Below are 18,965 nucleotides of genomic sequence, written 5' to 3'. Positions count from 1 at the left end.
TCAATATATCTTCCCCCTCTACTGCCAAGCTAACCATCCCATACAACAAAGATTAGAAAAGAAAAGCAGTTCATTAAACTGAACATATCAACCATGGCTGACTGCATATGCAATATTCCACACATCTGCAATGAGAGGAGGGAGGTCTACTTTCTCAGATCTACTCAGGGGCCATGCTTGGTCATTAGAATTACATAGTATTAAGTTTGGGACTTCTTGTTCTTTGCAGGTCTGTTGTGGTAGTCCAGTATGCATCAATTCAACATCAATTCATCTAAGTCTTTCAGTGCTCTGAATTCTTCTTTTTCTTCTGAGCAATACATTATATGTATACATTATACACCACCCAAAATAGTATGAACATTTTATCTAGTCTCTGACTTGGGGGCTAAGTGTCTTAGTCAAAATATACAGGCTTCTCAGCATGATTTCAAATTGCTTTCCAGTGGTCTAATTTCAGCTCTACCGATAGTGTATCAGTGCCTGTCTTCCTGACGTCAGAGTTCTTTTAATTTTGACTTTTTCCATCTTGTCATTTTTACTAATTTGCTGGTTGAGAGGCGAGGCCTCAGGGTTGTTTGAGTCTGTACTTCTCTTATCATTACTAGGCTCGATTTCCTCAGGACCACTTAATCAAATGAATTACTCACCTGCCTGTGTCCACTGCCGACCTGCCAATTCTACAGTTCTGAGCAGTTCCAGGTACCACGGAGGAATCAACAGTCAGAATCCTGGAACTGCTAGAGCTCATGTGACCTTGGATAAAGTCCCCAATTACTGACAGAATGGGGACAATTCCTCTATAGCTGGTGAAGCTGAGAGCTGTCATCACTGACTTAAAGTGATGAGATCTGCAGAGCAGACATTCAGTTTGTCCAGGCAGTGAAGGTCTACAATGGTTGACATCTGCTGGGTGGGACTACCTGCAATCTTTCCAATCTGTGCTGCTTAGGAGACAGCCTTTCCTCCACAGTCTCTCCTTGTTTGGGGAAAGTGAAAAGTGCAGTATTCAAAACTCCCAGAACTCCCAATGCTTTCTTGTTCTGACTCATCTTGGCAAATATTGGTGAGTATTATTTTAGATCCAAAGATTAGGACCAGAAAAGATAATGCACCCACTTGCTACCCCCAAAAAAGCAGCCGAAGATGGCAAACAGGTGTTAGGTGAGGAAGAGGAACCCTTGAAAGATTCTGGCTTTACTGGTTGAAATGAAATGGCCATGAGTGCACTGGGCTCTAAACAGAAGTAAAGAGCCCACTGCTTATCTGCATTTGCCTGGTTAAAGATGTTCTTCCCCTTAAATGCCTGAGTGACTTCTATCACTTTCTTCACATGGATGATGTTTCACACACCATCTCTTGTGTACTCTACCCTGTATATAGAGGAGCAGAGTGCCCAGCCTGCTCCAGGACAAAGACCATAAGAAGCCAGGAATTGCTCATACTCTTGCTTTGTTTGATCATCAGCAGTGACTGATCCTCTTTTAAAGGGAGTCACTACAAGATGGAGTAGGCCAATGGTTTTTTTATACAAATGGAGCAAAAGAGTATTGATTTCCACTTCCTGATTTAATAAATGACTTTTGGCACAACAATTTCTCAGGTGCAAAATTTGCATTTCTGTGAGTTCTACACACCAGAGGGAGCCTTTCCTTCTCCTTTCTGGGTCTGTTTTTCCATCTGTAAATGGGAAGAATTAATACCTTTCAGCCACCACTTCTGATGAAGAACTATAAATCACTGAAAAGTGCATTTTTAAAAAAGGTTATGCATTCTGTTAATAGAAACACCTGTTTAAACAGAGGAGAAAGATGGGAAAATTTCAGAAGGAAATAAGATCACAACTTAGAAATAATGAATTTTGAGTGGATAAAGGAATTCCAGGTGATAAAGGCTATTCCTTCTTACAAAAAAAAAAAAAGATACAATCCTTGGTCCTAATAGCCAGTTTACTCAAACACTAGTAAGGAAGGAGAAAGCAACAAATAAAATGAAGCCATAGATCAATGTCTTCAAGCCAAAGTTTTCAAATGAATGAGGCAGATGATTGTTTTCTTCCCTAATGTCAGATAAATAAAAAATAAATAAATTATTGATATCTTTTGGTCATATTATCTACATTTCTCAATGTATCTTCCCTCTTGCTCCCAGAGAGCCATCTTTTATAACAGCATTTCTTAATATGTGGTCTGAGGACCCTTGAGAGATGATCTCCAAGACTCTTTTAGGGGATCCATGACTATTATATTAATACTTAGATGTCTTAATTTTGGATACAATAGATATTGAGACATAACCCTCATAAACAAAAGGTTTTAGAGGGGGAATTCTCAATAGTTGTAAAGATTGTGAAGAGGTCCTGTGACCAAAAAGTTTGAGAATAGCTGCTTTATAACAAAGAATAAATGAGGGAAAAGTTGGAAATTCTATGTCATGTTCCATACCCTCATTCCCCCACATTTCTGGAAGAATTAGGGAAAAGTCTGGCTTATTTTTTTTGACATTGCTTAGCCCGAAGTCCTAATGCTACTATGCAGAGTCCAGATGAACATCCCTTGAGGCAGGACAGTATCAGACTGCTTTACTTTTCTCTGAATCAAAGGATTGATACAACCCAGATGGTGACCAAAGTGGTAGATAGAGGATACCAATCAAAGCCCCAGGGCTCTATTGTCCTAAGATAAGATTCAAATTCAAGAATCTGATGCTTATTTGAAGGTGCCTAAAACAGCAGGATCTGGGCATCTATAAGTCAGTGGTAAAAAATTCTAAAAACATTCAACTGGTTTGGCATTCCCAACTTGGACTCTCTTGCTTCAGATAATCAGACTTGGGAGTTCTCTGACCCTAATCATCCAAGTAAACTTAAGAACTGTCTAATCAGGAACAGATGTCCAACCCAGCTACTTCTTTGGCTTTGAAACAATCTTCTCCAAACCCGTCAGACCCTTAGTTGCTTGGATGAAAGACATAAAAAATGAGACTGGGATGCATGCTAATTCACCTGAAGTGCTGAGCTCTCAGTGAGAAAATACCTAGACAAATGTTAACAACATGAGCCAGTGGGCCAATTTCAAAAGAATTTTATAATGCCTTTTAGACTGGACATCAACTGTTAGATGACAGATCCAGTCTGAGAGTCCTGTCACCAGACACATCCAATTGTAACTGGTCACAGTCCCTAACAGATTCACTGGGCTATCTTTGCTAGATTGTTTCCTCTTGTCATATAGCCACATCAGGAAAGTTGAGACACAGTGGGGCTTGGAGTAGGGTAGGAAGCAGTCTCTACTGTACATCTCTGATCCCTCGAATGCTCAACAACTGATTTCTATCAAGGTCATGTTCAAATGTTTAACTTGAAAGTAACTATATGGCAAAGTCAGTTCTGACCTGGTGTGAAAGTGAGAAGACTTTCTCCAGGTCAAAATTCTGAGTTAAAGTGGCAAGCATGGGCCTCTCCCTTACAGATTTATGCTCTTGTCCCTAACTTCTAGCACTCTACTCAGCTCCCTTCTGAGACAAATGAGAAGAAACAAAAACCAAGAAACAGAAGCTGATTAATATGGAAAAATGGAATTTCTGCTTATAAAGTAGAAACATCTAATGGTTATAGAAGAAATACAATGTTTCATTAGGATGTTGGCTTAAACCAGAAGTTTTAGAAAACTATCAGTCAGGTACTGGTACAACTGCAGGCAGAAAAGGGAAGAGAAAGGATTATCTGAATGAGTTCAAATCCAGCTTCAGGCACTTACTAATTGTGTGACTGGGCAAATCGTTTTTCTTCTGTCTGCCTCAGTTTCCTCTTTTATAAAATGGGGATAAAAATACCTATCTCCCAGAGTTGTGAGAATTAAAAGAGATAATATTTGTAAATGCTTTGCATAGTGTTCAACACATATAAATATTATAGTATATATATTCAGGCACTTAGAAAAAGTTTGTTTTTCCTCCCAAGCTCTGCCACGACAGAGGGGAAAACAAATTTATGATTCTATTTCTTGGGTTCATTGTTCTTTCACTTATTATATATCATTTGACCAAAAGGGTCTAACATTGAAACAAATGAGAAATTACCTCATCATTGAGCCAGTTCAAGTTGTTGAGAGTCTGAATGTCCTTTCGGGTAATAGTCAGACGGAATGCTTCGCTGAGAACCTCATCTTGGTTGCCATTACGGAACACATTCTTTATCTCTTTCTCCATTTCCTAAAGAACCAAAAGGTGTTACCAATCAAAGGAATGTCATTTTTTGCAGTCAGGAACTAATTTCCACTGATCTCCTCTCAAAAAAAGGATCTCCACACACAACCACAATTTCCACTGAGATACAAAGGAGTATTTTCCCATCCTCTTCACCACTTACATTTTGGCTCCTGTGCCTTCCCAGAAGTGGCTGCATCTTTCCCCCCTTTTGCCTTTACTTAATCCTTTTTTTTTTACTCTGTGACCCAGTAACTAGGGCTTCTTTACTGTTCTTCGAACAAGATATCCACACTATCTTCCAACACCAGACATTTTCTCTGGTTGTCCCCCCTGCCTGGAATGTTCCCTCTCATCTCTACTCCTAAAACCTACCTTCTATAGGAAGTCTTTTCCAACTGTCCCTTAATTCTGGTGCCTGCCCTTTGCTGATTATTCAGTATTTATCCAACATAGAGCTTGTTTGTACGTAGCTGTTTGCATACTTTCTCCCCACAGAGGCTATTATTTATTGCCATTTTTGTATCTCTAGTACATAACACGTAGTAGCTGTGTAATGTTAATTGAATGGCAATTGGCTTTTACATGAGGGCCACACTAATGTTTCACATTATTTCTGGACCTGAGATAGCTTTCCAATTCTCTAGCCCAATTTTGCTTTAAAATATTCAGTCTTCATCAAGTCTGCTCACTTTTACTGTAGTCCAAAATATTTTCAATAAGATAATATTTTTGCCTGGAGCAAGGTCTCAGAGAAAGGTAACTTTTGTTTAGATTTTATTTCTTAAGAGAGCTATTTTTTTCTGATAAAAAATATATGTTTGATGTATACTTACTTGTTACTGTCAAAGTTTGTAAAGAAGAATACAGAACATGCAAAGACTTTGAATTTAGATTTTGAAACCAAAGTCTTAAACACACATAAAATATTAAAAACACTGGCAGAACTGGGAACAAAGTAGATGGATGTTAATTGGAAATGCCTAAATGAACAGTGGCACAGAAACAATGATTATGGAGAATTCAGAGAAGCACAGAAAGTCATAGAGGATCTGATATAAAGTGAAATAAGAACCAGGGTAGCAGTACACACAATGAATGACTAACTACAACAATGCAAATGGAAAGAACAACTCCAAGAGAAACTAAATGTTGTATGACTTTAATGATGTTTGGTCAGAGAGAAGAGAGGAGAAAATGCACCTCCCACCCTTTTGAACTGAACAGCAGACTATGGAAATAGACAGTCAGCGCAAGTGTCAGGCATTTTTATGGGACTGATTTCCCTCTCTTCTTTTTTATATCTATTTTAAGGGATGGCTCTTTGGGAGGGGAAGGCACAGAGTAAGGCTTAGGGTAAAACAGGAGGGATATTCAAATGACCATCTCATGCTGCTTAAAGAAGCACATTTCTGAGATCTAGAATGCTCAACAACTGTTATCTATTGAGTCTCCATTCAAATGTTTTATTGGAAGGTACAATGCAAAGCCAATTTTGACCAAGAGTGAAAATAAGAAGAGATGCCCTGGGTTAAAATTCTGAGTTAAAGTTAATTTGGAAGCTAGTGTGATATAAAAATAAAAGGTATTAATAGAAGTGCATTTTTAAAAAGTGTTTTTTAAGTGTGATAGTAGAAATAGATGCTAACATTTATAAAGGGTGTTTTAATGAAGCTCCTCAAAGAAATAAGGCTTCTATCATTAATTCTGAACATTCTCTAATGAGAAGTCAAACTTTGTAGCAACATTTTACAGTGAAAATGAAATACTACAAGTTCTTCTATTCTTTTGCTCTCTGAAATAGGCTCCAGTTTTTCCAATGTAGCAAAAAACATGATATATCTGCTTGTTCATCAATATTCCTTGGAACAACTCACCTCAGTGATTTCAGGAAATTCCTCTTCACTATCAGTTACTTTGCTAGGCTCCTTTTCTTCTTCTGGGGTGATTGTGACAGGGATCTCCTTTTCAAGAGGCACTCGAAGATGCAGGTCTATTGAATCAGCTACCAAATGCTCTTTTTCTTGTAGTCTCTGAAAGAAAGACCTTCTGGATCAGGGGGTGGTGTGGTCACTACACTTGGGCCTACTACACCCGAGTAGTACAAGCTGGATAGAAAAAGAAAAACTATTGAACTTTGCTTTCTCTCAACTTGCAGAATATTTGATGGACCTCCTGTACAATGCACAATCTAAACTGCTGCCACAGATTTTATCCCAAGCCCAGATGTTCCCCACCAACTTTAAATCCTTACCTTCTTGTCTTAGAATCAATACTAGGTATTGGTTCCAAGGCAGACAAGATGTAAAGTCTAGGTGATGTGGGTTAAGTGACTTGTCCAGCATCACACAGCTATGAAGTCTTTGAGGCCATATTTGAACCCAGGACTTCCCATCTCTAGGCCTGGCTTTCTATCCACTGAGCCACCTCATCCCCAAGCCCCCCAGATACCCTTATATAAAAAGTCTGAGTTTGGCTGGACTCATAGTGGTTCATGGGTTTGTTTTACCCCTTTACCTGGTTTTGGAACTGTAATGCCAGAGCTTTCTGCTCTTCAATTTTGCGTAATCTCTCCCGTGCTCGAGAATCATAAACACTGGTTCTAGGAATCAGAAAAAATATGATGCAAATAGTGGTATCTCTTCAGCACTTAACATATTTCAGGTGCATATTAGGAATGAAATATAAATTATGAACATTTACATATAATTCTTCAACTTAAAAAAAATACTGAAATAAATAGACTCTGAGATCCTCTCCAGTTCTTTAACTATGATCCTGGATACCCAGGAATTGAAAAGAAGTAAAAAAGATCTTTTAAAATATTTTCCTCTGTAGTCTTGTTGATTTTCAACACAATTTGCATTTGTGAAAAAAAAATGAGTGTATAACTCATGGTACAATATATTCTTTCTTTCCCCAAACTGACCAAACAGAATGGGAAGAGACAGCAAGAGATACTAGTAAAAGTGAGAAGGTTTGTAGCAGGTTCTTTAAGAACCCATTTGGCACTACTGTTTTGGAAACGGAGTGCTAAAGAGTCTAGCAGTTTTGCCAGTGTGCTCTGAATCTCTGAAATGCTAGTATATTATATTTATCAATGTGAAAAGTAAAGGAACATTACTTTCCATTTCTAAATAGTGACTAACACTGAAACTGAAAGCCAATTGAATTTGGCTTTTAACTATTATTTATATCAAACAAAACTAAATAATTTAAATGCTTTGATTCCAGTAAAATGTTAAAGAAATTGACAGTGCAACTGAATAATTTTTATTGTCTAGCCAGATAAATGGCTTGCTAACTGGATTAAAAAAAAAGGAAAAAACCCAAATTGGACAGGAAAAAAAAAAGAAAATATTACCAAAACAAGTAACTTACAATTCCTTGATCCACAGCTCTGCCTGGAAGAAGGAAGAACTAGAGAAAAGAAAATATAGCAAATGAACAGTAGGTTTATGGGAAAGTAGAAATAGTTTAAGTAACCAAGAATTTAAAACTAAACTAAATATAACTAAGTGGAAGTAAAATAAAAGACTAAAATTAAATCAAAAGAAATAATTATAATTGGGAGAAAGGTGACAGGCAGCATGTAATAGTGGTTAGAGAGCAGGCCTCAGAAACAGGAAGTCTTGGGTTCAAGTCCTGTCCCCAACACATATTTTGTGACTTTGGGTGAATCACCTAACCTTTTGGTGCTTCCTAGGCAATTCTCTAAAATCCTAAGTCACTGAGATGGTACTGATCTTTATTGGTCAAGAAAGTTCCTTAACAGTAAGGCCCCCAAACCAATGAAATCATAAGCCTTTTTTAAAAAATGCTGTAATTGGGCACCAAAGGAAAACAGTCATATGGAGTAAACATATTAATAAAATCAAGAGACAAAGCCCAAGGTTTGGCAAAGAAATAAAAGTTAGCACTATCCCATGGGGCCACAGGAGAGACCAACATACTATGAGAAAGCACATCCAAGTCCAAGATAAATAAATTGGACTGAAACTATCACTCTCTTCCCCACATGGTTCAAAGTAAATGAGTTTTTCACCATTTCCTAAAAATATAAAGTTAGTTAAATGTATTTACATTTTCTTAAAAAGTTATATACACATGGACTCTTGAAAGCCTATCTGACTCTCCTAGGAAGAATGGGAAGGAATATATTGAGAAATGGAGGTGTAAAAACAAAAATATAACAATACAAAATTTAAGTAAAATTAAAAGGACAAGGGAATAAAGTCCCATATGAATTAAATTACCTAACTTAATCATAGGTATTTACTAAGGCTCTGCATATATCCAAAATAACACAGTAAGTACAGAAAGCGTGTTGCAACATAGCTCCATACCTATTGAAGGGAAGGCAAAGGCTTAGTATAGAGCCACATGTATTTTTCAATTGTGTTAAAAATGAATCTCCTAGTACTCCAAAATTAGCCTAACAATTATCAGAAAATCCTGCCTTATACTCTTTATGCCCTTGCTACAACCAAGGGAGTCTTCTTAGGACAGGGATTTCTATTGGCTTGCTCTTCAAACATGCTAATGAGGGCAAGAATATGGACCTTTCCAAAGTTTACCTGTGAGTGGGAGCTCTGGAATCTTTCACCTTGAGTAAAATGACAGAATCTGTTCCTAGACAAAAACAAAGAGTGATCAATTAGTAAGAATAATTACTAATATAGTTATTAGTAATAACCAATGTAGCACTTTGCTAGTTGCAAGTTCCACAAAAAGAACACAGCTGGATGAAACAGTGATGAGTTAGAAGGGCTAATGAATTCACAAAGTGAAGAGAGCCAAATCCAATGCCAGAACACATTAAATTTCAGCTGAAAAATCCTACAGCATAAATTGTCAGGATGAAATACAGTAATATCAGTTTGCCCTTTCACAATTTTTCCTTCATTTCCCTCTTCCTACTAATATGGCATAGGAGGTTTAGATTTATTTCATGGGCCTGGATAATGTGGTAAGGGAAACAGAATTAAGAAGCAAATTCTGAAATATACACCTCTCCCACAAAAGGAGAAAAGCAGGAATGCTCCATTTCCCCACTGTTATTTATCATGGTACTATAATTCTAATGCATAGCAATAATAGGAAAAAGTTAAAAGCATAAACACTGGTAAAAAAAAAAGAAAGAAGTGCATAACTGAAGACATATTTTATTAAAAAAGCTCTAGAGAACAAGCAAAGAAATTGAGACAATTCAGAAAAGGAGTAGCATAAAGAACAAATAAATACACAGGGGTAGCTAGGTGGCTCAGTGGATAGATAGTCAGACCTGGAGTCCTGAAGGCCTTGGTTTCAATCTGGTTTTGGACATTTCCTAGCTGTATGAACCTGGACAAGTCATTTAACCTCATTTACTTAGCCTTTACCTCTTCTGCCTTGGAATTGAAACCTAGTATCAATCCCAAAACAGAAGGTAAAGTTAAAAAAAAAAGAATAAATGCACACATAAAACCCCAGCATTTCTATAGAGAAATCAAAACATTTCTAAGGCTTCATCTCACACCCAGTAAATTAGTAAAGAAGGCAAAAAAAGAAAATAGTGTTGAAAAGGTTGAAGATGTAAACTGGGCTCAAATATTTTGGGAAGCAATTTCTAATTATGTTAAGAAAATCACTAACATATGCATACCATTAACCCAAAGATTCTACTGTTAAGAATATGCTACAAGAAAAAGACAGAAAGGTCCTATATTTAACAAAATACAATTTCTTTAAAAATCATAGCTTTTGTGGTAACAAAAAATTGAAGACAAAGTAGATGCTCAATGACTAAGAAATGGATAAACAACTTGTACAAAAATATTCATAGCCACACTCTTTGCAGTGGCAAAAAAATTGGAAAATGAGAGGATGCCCTTCAATTGGGGAATGGCTGAACAGATTGTGGTATATGTTGGTGATGGAATACTATTGTGCTCAAAGGAATAATAAAGTGGAGGAGTTCCATGGAGACTGGAACAACCTCCAGGAAGTGATGCTGAGTGAGAGGAGCAGAACCAGGAAAACATTGTACACAGAGACTGATACACTGTGGCACAATCGAATATAATGGATGTCTCTGTTAGTGGCAATGCAATTTCCCTGAACAATCTGCAGGGATCTAAAAAACACTATCCACAAGCAGAGGACAAACTGTGGGAGTAAAAACACCGATGAAAAGCAACTGCTTGACTACAGGGGTTGAAGGGACATGACAGAGGAGAGACTCTAAATGAACACTCTAATGCAAATACCAACAACAGGGAAATGGGTTCGAGTCAAGAACACATGTGATAACCAGTGGAATTGTGTGTTGGCTGTGGGAGAGGGAAAGGTGGTGGGAGGGGGGGCAGGGAGGAAAAGAAAATGATCTTTGTTTCCAGTGAATAATGTTAGGAAATGACCAAATAAAATAATGTTTAAAATTAAAAAAAGAAATAATGAATATGAAGAACTCATAGGAGCACAAAAAAAAGATGAACTGATGTACAGCATAAAAAAAGTAAAATGGGCAGCTAAGTGGTTCAGTGGATAGAGAGTACTGGGCCTGGAGGCAGGAAAATATCTTCCTGAATTCAAATCTGTCCCTAGACACTAGTTGAGACCTTGTCTGCCTCAGTTTCCTCATCAGCAAGATAAGCTGGAAAAGAAAGTGGCAAACCACTCCAGTATCTTTGCCAAGAATACACCAAATGGGATCATAAAGAGTTGGGAATGACTGAAACTGACAAAAATATATTATGTATATTTACTGAAACAATTGACTACTAATAAATGAAGTAGAACCAGGACAAGAATATACACATGGACTATAAACAGAAAGAACAAAAAAATCTGAATGTTGTATAATTATAATGACCAAGCTTGACCCACAAAATGAGATAAGAATATGACCCTCCCTCTCATCTTTACAGAGAGGGAAGAATATGAATGTGGAATATTACATGTACATGTACATGATGTACTAATTTTTTTTAAACTCTTACCTTCCACCTTAGAATCAATACTATGTTCTAAGGCAGAAGAGTGGTAAGGGCTAGGCAATGGGAGTTAAGTGACTTGCCCAGGGACACACAGCTAGAAACTGTCTGAGACCAGATTAGAACCCAGGGTCTCCTGTCTCCAAGTCTGGATTTTCAATCCACTGAACCACTTAGCTACCCCTACTGATGTGCTAATTTTGCTGAATTTTTTTCCTCTTTTTAAAATGAAAAAAAAAAATCTATTATGAATTAAAGAAACATCAAGAAACACGATCACTTCCAAATATAGAGGACTGTATATGAAATCCTGTATTCTATCATACAGAGCTTAACTTTTTTTAAAGCATAAGTTTAAAAACATTCCAAAACCACCTTGTCCCTTTTCTAAACTTTCTCCTGCTCTCTTCTGTGATTTTTAAAATTTTTCATTGGTATCTTTTTTTAAAATCATTCTCATTATCACTTATAACTCTCCCTCTAACAACAAAAACAAAAAAAAATTAAGATTACTCATGACTAAAAAACATAATCAAACATAACAAATCTACATGTTGGCTCTAACTGAAAATTCTATGTCTTATTCTACATCTTACCTCAAGGTGGAAACAAGACTCTTTTTAATTTTTTTTTTTATTATAAGGAATGGCTTGTTGGGGAGGAAAGAAGAAAGGGGTATTTTAGAAAGTAAATGTAATGTAAAAATATAAAATTCAGTTAACTCAGGCTTTACCTTATATAACACTTTCAAGATGACACTATACAAAAATTTCAATTTCAAAGAATTTTTTTAAGTGGTAGGTAGATAAAAAAATAAGTGATCAGAAATAAGAACATGGAAAGAAAATCCTGTATTCTGCTGCAAGTAACATCATGTGCTTTATCTATCAAGAAATAGTCAACATTTTAAGCATCACATGGAGGAAAAAATAGTCTTAGGGATCAGCAAAAAGACCTATTTAATTTAATTTATTTATTTGTTTTTAAAACCCTTACCTTCTGTCTTAGAATCAACACTGGATATTGGTTCTAAGGCAGAAGAGTGGTAAGGGCTAGGCAATGGGGGTTAAGTGACTTGTCCAGGGTCACACAGTTAGGAAGTGTCACATTTGAACCCAGGACCTCCAATATCTGGGTCTGACTCTCAGTCCACTGAGCCACCCAGCTGCCCCCAAAAAGATCTATTTGAATAAAACCCTGGTTAAATGGAATGTTGAAGTGAACTGGGTGTCCTAGTTAACAACCTTCTTCTTAATAAAAAAATTAAGCAGAACCTGTCATTTCAACACTTCTTAGAAACCCTTCTATAATCTATGAAAGTACTTATTTTGGATAGGAGTGGTGGTGGTGACAGAATTGCTTTTAAACCTGGGATTTCACTAGTGTTGGGAATTCCAGGCCTAGAAATTTCCTCCATGAATGCAGAGGGAAAACCAGTCTGCAACTTAAAGAGTTTCTCTGGGCATTTAGAGGTTAAATGTCTTCTTCATGGTCACAAAGCTAGTATGTGTCAGAAGCAAGACTTGAGGCATGGTCACAGATTAAGGGACTGAGAGATGGAAGCATAGTAGAGACTATCTAATCTAATCCTAATAAGAAAGCTGAGACTCAGGGAGGTAATGTGATTTGCTCATAGTCACAGAGGTAGTGAATGGCAGAGCCAGGATTACTCTGATTCCCAAGGAAATGCTTTTTTTCGTGTAGTTTGCTGCCCCCTTCCTGACTCCAGAGCTGGCCCTGTCTACTTAATCTGCAGCACACTGTCTTCCCATTTTATGAAAGTCTGTTTATGTTTTCCTTTAAACTGCTCAGAAAACACAACTGCTTTCCTTCAACACTGAGGATCCTGCAATGCTTTGGTGGGATAACTATGAACAACTGCCACTCATACATATATTCTGAACATAGTCCAATAGGTAGTTTTTGAATGGATGATTTCTCACTGTAAAAAAAAAAAAGAGCTTCAAAAGTAGGTTGTAGGTCTTAAATGTGCACATATACTAAACATGGATTTTTTTTAATGGATGTTACCAACTTGTTTCTTTCCTCTTGCCTTTCTCTCCTAAATGTTGCATTTAAAATCTGGGAGATTTGATTTTTTTGAGGACTAGTTAATCCTAAATTGAACTGCAGCCAGTACGATGTCCTCTCCTGGAAATAGGCCAGGAATTTTAAACCTCCAGATCTACTAAGTCAGACTACAGAAAATATTTTTTATTTGAGAGCAGAAATTAGACACTAGAAAAAAATAAAATAAGTAGTTAGTTACACTCATTTGTACAATAAGTTTACCTTCAGACTGTGTATTTGGAGCTGGTATGTGATCTGGCGGATGTGGAGGAGAAGGGTGTTGATGAGATTGACTGTGGAGACCAGAATTCTTCGATTCATTTGTAGCAACATCTGGGAGGTAGGAAGACTGGCGAAATGGTATATTGGGGTGGGATAGCTGTTCTTGGGTATTTAAAATGCTAGCTGAGCTGCTTGATGGAGTGTCAGACCCAATGGATTGGGTTGTATAGGTGTTTGAATTTTTAAATACTGGTTCTTCCAAAGCACTCTTATTGGAACTGAGGCATCGAGACCTAACAAAAGAAGAATTCATTCTTAATAGCAAGTAACTTAAGTAGTGGCATCAGGTTAACTTAAAACTTGGGTTTATGTGACTCACAGGTGTAAAGGAAAATGTGTGGTAGGTTTGGCTGTTGAAAATTGTTTTCCAGTAACCATCTGTAGCAACTGTCTGTAGATCTCTCTCTCTCCTTCTCGAACTGTCTGTGAAAAAAATAAAAAGTGTCAAGTATTTACTTCTGAAAGCAGTGTTTGGACTTCCTGAGGTTCTGCCAAATCTCTAGTAGGGAACTAAGGAAAGAGAAAAGAAAGAATAGGAATCGTAGTGCCTTTGTATACTCCATGCCTAAAATGTGGTTTTCTGCCTGCCAGTCCCTTAGGACCCTATCATCCTTAGAAATTCAACTCAAAAGTCACTTCCTTCATGGTCTCCTCAATTTTAAGTATCTCTCCCTCTTCAAATTACCTGGTACTTACTTATCTGTTATGTTGTACACACACACACACACATATATGTACATGTATATATATATATAGAGAGAGAGACATTCCTCAGTAAAATGTTTAAAAAAGGCATAGGGAAACAGAAGGAAGTTCAGACAGAAACACAGACAAGGATAACTTTGAAAGTATAAAAGGTTGAATCAACACTGTTTTAAAAGCATCTGCACAATAAAGATTTGTGGTTTCACACTCGATCTTTCTCTATTCTATTTCATATGTGGAAAGTCTTTTTTTTTAGTATGTGTTAAATTGAGAATGATTTTTTTTTTAAAAACAGAGCAGGGCATTTTCCTAAAAAAGAGTTAATTCTTCCATAACATTTCATTTATAAGATGATCAAATACTTTCCAGAAGTTAACTGACTCATCACTCACATGCTTTCTGCCACTATTTTCACCCTTCTTTCACATAAGATAGTCTTATTCTTTACTCCCACCTGCTCAAGTGATTTCATTACCTTGGATCTCTCCTTGAGGACAGAAATTGTCTTCGGTATCTTTTCCCTTTCCCAGAGTCTGGCATAGTGCCTGACACACAGTAGTGCTTTAAAATGCTGATTAAATAGGAACAAAAAAAATGCTAACTGATTGATGACGTGCTTTATCACTCTATCTTTTTGATACCTTCTCTTCCAATTTCTTCCTGTTTTTACTGGAGAACCACCAGAAATCACAATATTTGTAATTTGGCAATCAGTCACAATTTGTATTGTTACATCTCTTAACTCTTTAGCTTTCCCCTTACTTGTGACTGAAGGCATGACCCAAGCTCCAGAAAATGTAAGGAAATGTAGCACAGTCAAAAGATTATTCATTTTTCCCCATAACTATCAGTACTAATAGTAATCCCTTATGTTTGTATGTTTGTATCACACTTCACAAATTTACAAACTGTCTAACTGTACATTTTCATATTTGGTTTCACAATGACCCTGAGATAAAATTGATACAAGTAGTTCAATCTTCCAAGAGAAGAAACTGAGATTTAAAGAAGTGAAAGGAATTACTATCCAAATAAATGTTGAAGCTAGGATTTGAACTCAGGTCTTGAGACAGTCAAGAACTCTTTTCACTAAATCACACTGTCCTTATTTTCAAATCCTCATCTGAAAAACTAGATAATAACACCTATACTGTCTACTTCAAGTTGTCATAAAGATTACACAAGATAATGTAAGTGAAAACACTCTTAAAATTATAAAACATCATTCTAACATAATACCTTACATACCTTTATAATTGCCTCTAACACACAGTCTTGTGTATTTTTTCCTTTCATGCAGTTTATAACCAAACACGATGACAGGATTTTAGTGTTTAACATTTATTGAATGTCCATAAAGAACTGAATGCTGAAAAGAATATCCCTAATATCCAAAGAAATGTAACAGTCCACCTATCATAAAAGATTCTAATTCTTAAATATGATACCACACAAATATATACATATATATCCTTTCTTTTTTGGGGGGGGAAGGGGACTTGGGAAGCAGGGACTACTGGACTTCACTTCTTTTCTTTCTCTTTATGTTGAGTTTCTTAGATATGCATCCAGAATGAAAGTCATTTAACACAGATGACAGATACAGATAAGTATTTCCATCTAACCCATCTAGTCTACCAAGTTTCCAAAAGAAACAGTTAAAAGAAAGATGCTAGATGAAGGAAAGGAAGTAATATGGCACAAGGAACACTACTTAAGTGAGAAGAGAAAATTCAGTGAAGCCTGTCCTCCAAAAAAGAAAGAAAGAAAGAAAAGGAACAAATGGGAATAGAGAAAATAAGAACCCATCCAAAATACCTCCTTGATTTCTTAAGAAAGCGTGAGCGACAGCTACGGTGGTTATTAGATAGCAGAAACAAAAGAAAGCTAGAAAGATACCATAAAAACAACAACAACAAAAACAGAAAGGAATGAGATTAGGTACCTTCCATAACTATGGCTGAGGGAAAATTTTTTTTCATCAAGAATCTAATTGCACAAAGTGTTGTTCAAAAGAACAACTGACTTGGGCAATCTGAACTTCCCCAAGAGAGAAACAAAAAAAAATTTTTAAGAAGAATTTCAAACGGCTAACAAGCATATGAAAGACTGACCCAAATCCTTAATGAGAGAAATATAAAACAAAAACTGCACCTGGGAAAGTGGCCAAGACAACAAAAGCTAGAAATGCCAATACTGGAAAGGGCTGCCAGAACACTAATACACTATTGATATGAAGTTTTCTAACCATTTTGGAAAGAAATTTGGAATAATGTAAAGAAAGTCACTAATATGTCCATAATCTCTGACCCAGAAATTCCATGGCTTAGGCACACACTCTAAGGAAGTAAAAGACAGAAAACACCAAATTATTCATTGAAACACTTTTTGTGGTGTCAAAGAAACAGAAACAAAGTCAGTGCCCTTCAACTGGAGAAGAACTAAACATACTGAAATAGACGAATGCAATATAGCATTACTGTGCTGTAAGAAATGATGAGTATGAAAAATTCAGGAAAAGACAGATTTATATGAACTGACACAGAATGAAGTAAACAGAAACAGAAGAACAGTGCATAAAAAAACAAGAGAACAATAATCTAAATGAAAAGAACAAAATAAAACTCAATTTTTGAGGGTAATTACCTTGACTCAGAGTTGGTCAAGAGGTGAGAGACTAGATATGGAATACTGTATATGCTGTCAGACATAGATGATATATTGGTTGGTTTTGATTAACTGTTTTCCCTTTTTCTTTTAAAATGTTAGTTATAAAAAAGTGTTTACTATTTAAGAGAGGGGAGGGAGAATTCAAAAATGAATGTGATTTCAAAAACAAAAGATATTAATGACAAACAAGAATAAAAAAAGAAAACAAAAATAATGAGAAATGAAAACAAAGTGGTATATCAAATAGTGTGAACTTCAAAAACTACTCCACCCTACTCAGACCGTACTTTAGAAGATTTGATTTAGTTATTTCCTTATTTAAACACTGGAGATACTTGGTCTAACAGAATCAGGAATGTTTTGGGAACTTTATATTGCTCCACCCTACTTAGTCTAACAAGGTCACGAATGTCTGCACCCATACTTAATGATTAAGTATGTAGGAGGATGGCCTTTGATAGACATGTGCAGAAATAGCTGACAGACCCCTGGGATGTCCTAAGTCAAGCTAAGCTACCATTGGTACAGATAAGATGCAGGAAAGTGATGTAAAACCATCTATATAGGGCGCGTCACTTCCTCTTTTCGCTCTCTTTCCCCGGAAAGGTGGATCTGGCTGATCATTTCCTGTGAGCAGCCTGGGCACCAGTTTGATCCTGGAACTCAGCCTGGAGGAGCTCACTTAGATGGCTTTCTTGAGATGGTCTCGTGGTGAGTGATAAGACTGACTTCCTTTTTAACTTCTGCCTGGCTCAGCCTGAGCCAGAGCAGTTTTAAATTAACTCTTTCCTCTCCCTCTCTCTTCTCCTTAATTCCTTCTCTCTATGTTAATTAAAATCACCATAATTTCCAGCTGACTTAGGTATTTTATTATTTGGGATATTCCATGGCGACCAATTAATTTAGATTTTAAGTCCCAACTATAAAATTATCCTTTACAATAGCTGAGTGAGGGAAGAAACTAGAGAAATGAATACCAACAGGTATTCTTACCTCTTCTGCTGTACTAATATATCGCCTCTGGGTTTTCTTCGGACTTAAAAGATTACGACGACATGAACCACTCCATGATGGACTCGCAACAGGCTTAATAGGAAAAGTTTTTTCATAAGCAGTCATATGACAGTGATGATTTGACTTTCCAACAAATGTATTTGACATTCCACTGTGAAAAGAAATTATGACAAAAGATTAGCTTACAATGACAAAAAGTAAAATTAATTTAATAATCATTGCTTATTTTCTCTTAGAACAAACATAATTCAACTAAATGCAATGGAACTGATTTCCCTGCCTGTAGGAAATGATCCATGTCCATCATACATCTGGATCACACTCAAGCATGTGCTATATGTGCATGCCCATGCCCCACTCTGTACCTCAAATTTGGGGATAAATTAGAATTCAGGCAACAAAATAGAAAAAGCTTAAGACCTAGACTCAAATCCCAGTTCTTCCACTTACTACTTTTGTGTGATCTTGTTCAAATTAATGACTTCATGTGACCATGAGTAAAGAAAGATTAGTTTTTCATCTGTAAAATGAGGAGGTTAGACCAGATGGCCAAGGAACACGAACTATAAAGCCAAAAGACCCATCTTTGAGTCTCATCATATGCATGACCTACCCTGGGTCTTAATCTCCTCTTCAATACATTGAGGGAGTTAATCTAGATCTTCTCTGAGGATTCTTCCAAATGTAAATTTATGATCCTCTGATCCTAATCCAATTTTGAAGAACTGCAAAAATTTCCTGAGGCAACACTAGAGGGCGCCCAAGTCATCCTCAAAAACATAACTTCCTTAACTGTCAATCTCATTTTATTATTCAGCCTCTAAAGGTTAACTATTATTATAGCCGATATTCATTCAAGTCACATACTTTCAACTATTTCCCATCGAACAAAAAGTTCTATTAAACTAGAATTCGGTACTTATCAATGCACAGGAGGGCAAATAAGAAAGACGAGTTTATGTTTTCTGTTCTGCCCAGAGAACACTAAATGAAATAAAATATCTTCATGGGCAGAACCATTCAAGCCTTACTTGTGAAACTGAA

General features: G+C 36.5%; 1 protein-coding gene across 1 annotated transcript in view; it reads right to left on the bottom strand.

Annotated features, from left to right (window-relative positions):
- Positions 1–18,965, bottom strand: part of SENP1 (SUMO specific peptidase 1) — a 76,705-nt gene that overhangs the window by 18,558 nt on the left and 39,182 nt on the right. The window contains exons 8-15 of the mRNA XM_056800629.1: positions 17,901–18,072; positions 13,852–13,955; positions 13,473–13,765; positions 8,784–8,838; positions 7,588–7,626; positions 6,724–6,808; positions 6,084–6,239; positions 4,081–4,212 (exon numbers count right to left, since the gene is read on the bottom strand). Coding sequence (XP_056656607.1) covers positions 4,081–4,212; positions 6,084–6,239; positions 6,724–6,808; positions 7,588–7,626; positions 8,784–8,838; positions 13,473–13,765; positions 13,852–13,955; positions 17,901–18,072 — 1,036 coding nt within the window. The remainder of the gene's footprint in view (positions 1–4,080; positions 4,213–6,083; positions 6,240–6,723; positions 6,809–7,587; positions 7,627–8,783; positions 8,839–13,472; positions 13,766–13,851; positions 13,956–17,900; positions 18,073–18,965) is intronic.

The sequence above is a fragment of the Monodelphis domestica genome, chromosome 5 (assembly GCF_027887165.1).
Source record: "Monodelphis domestica isolate mMonDom1 chromosome 5, mMonDom1.pri, whole genome shotgun sequence".
NCBI lineage: Eukaryota > Metazoa > Chordata > Mammalia > Didelphimorphia > Didelphidae > Monodelphis > Monodelphis domestica.
This window is presented reverse-complemented; position numbering and strand designations above follow the sequence as displayed.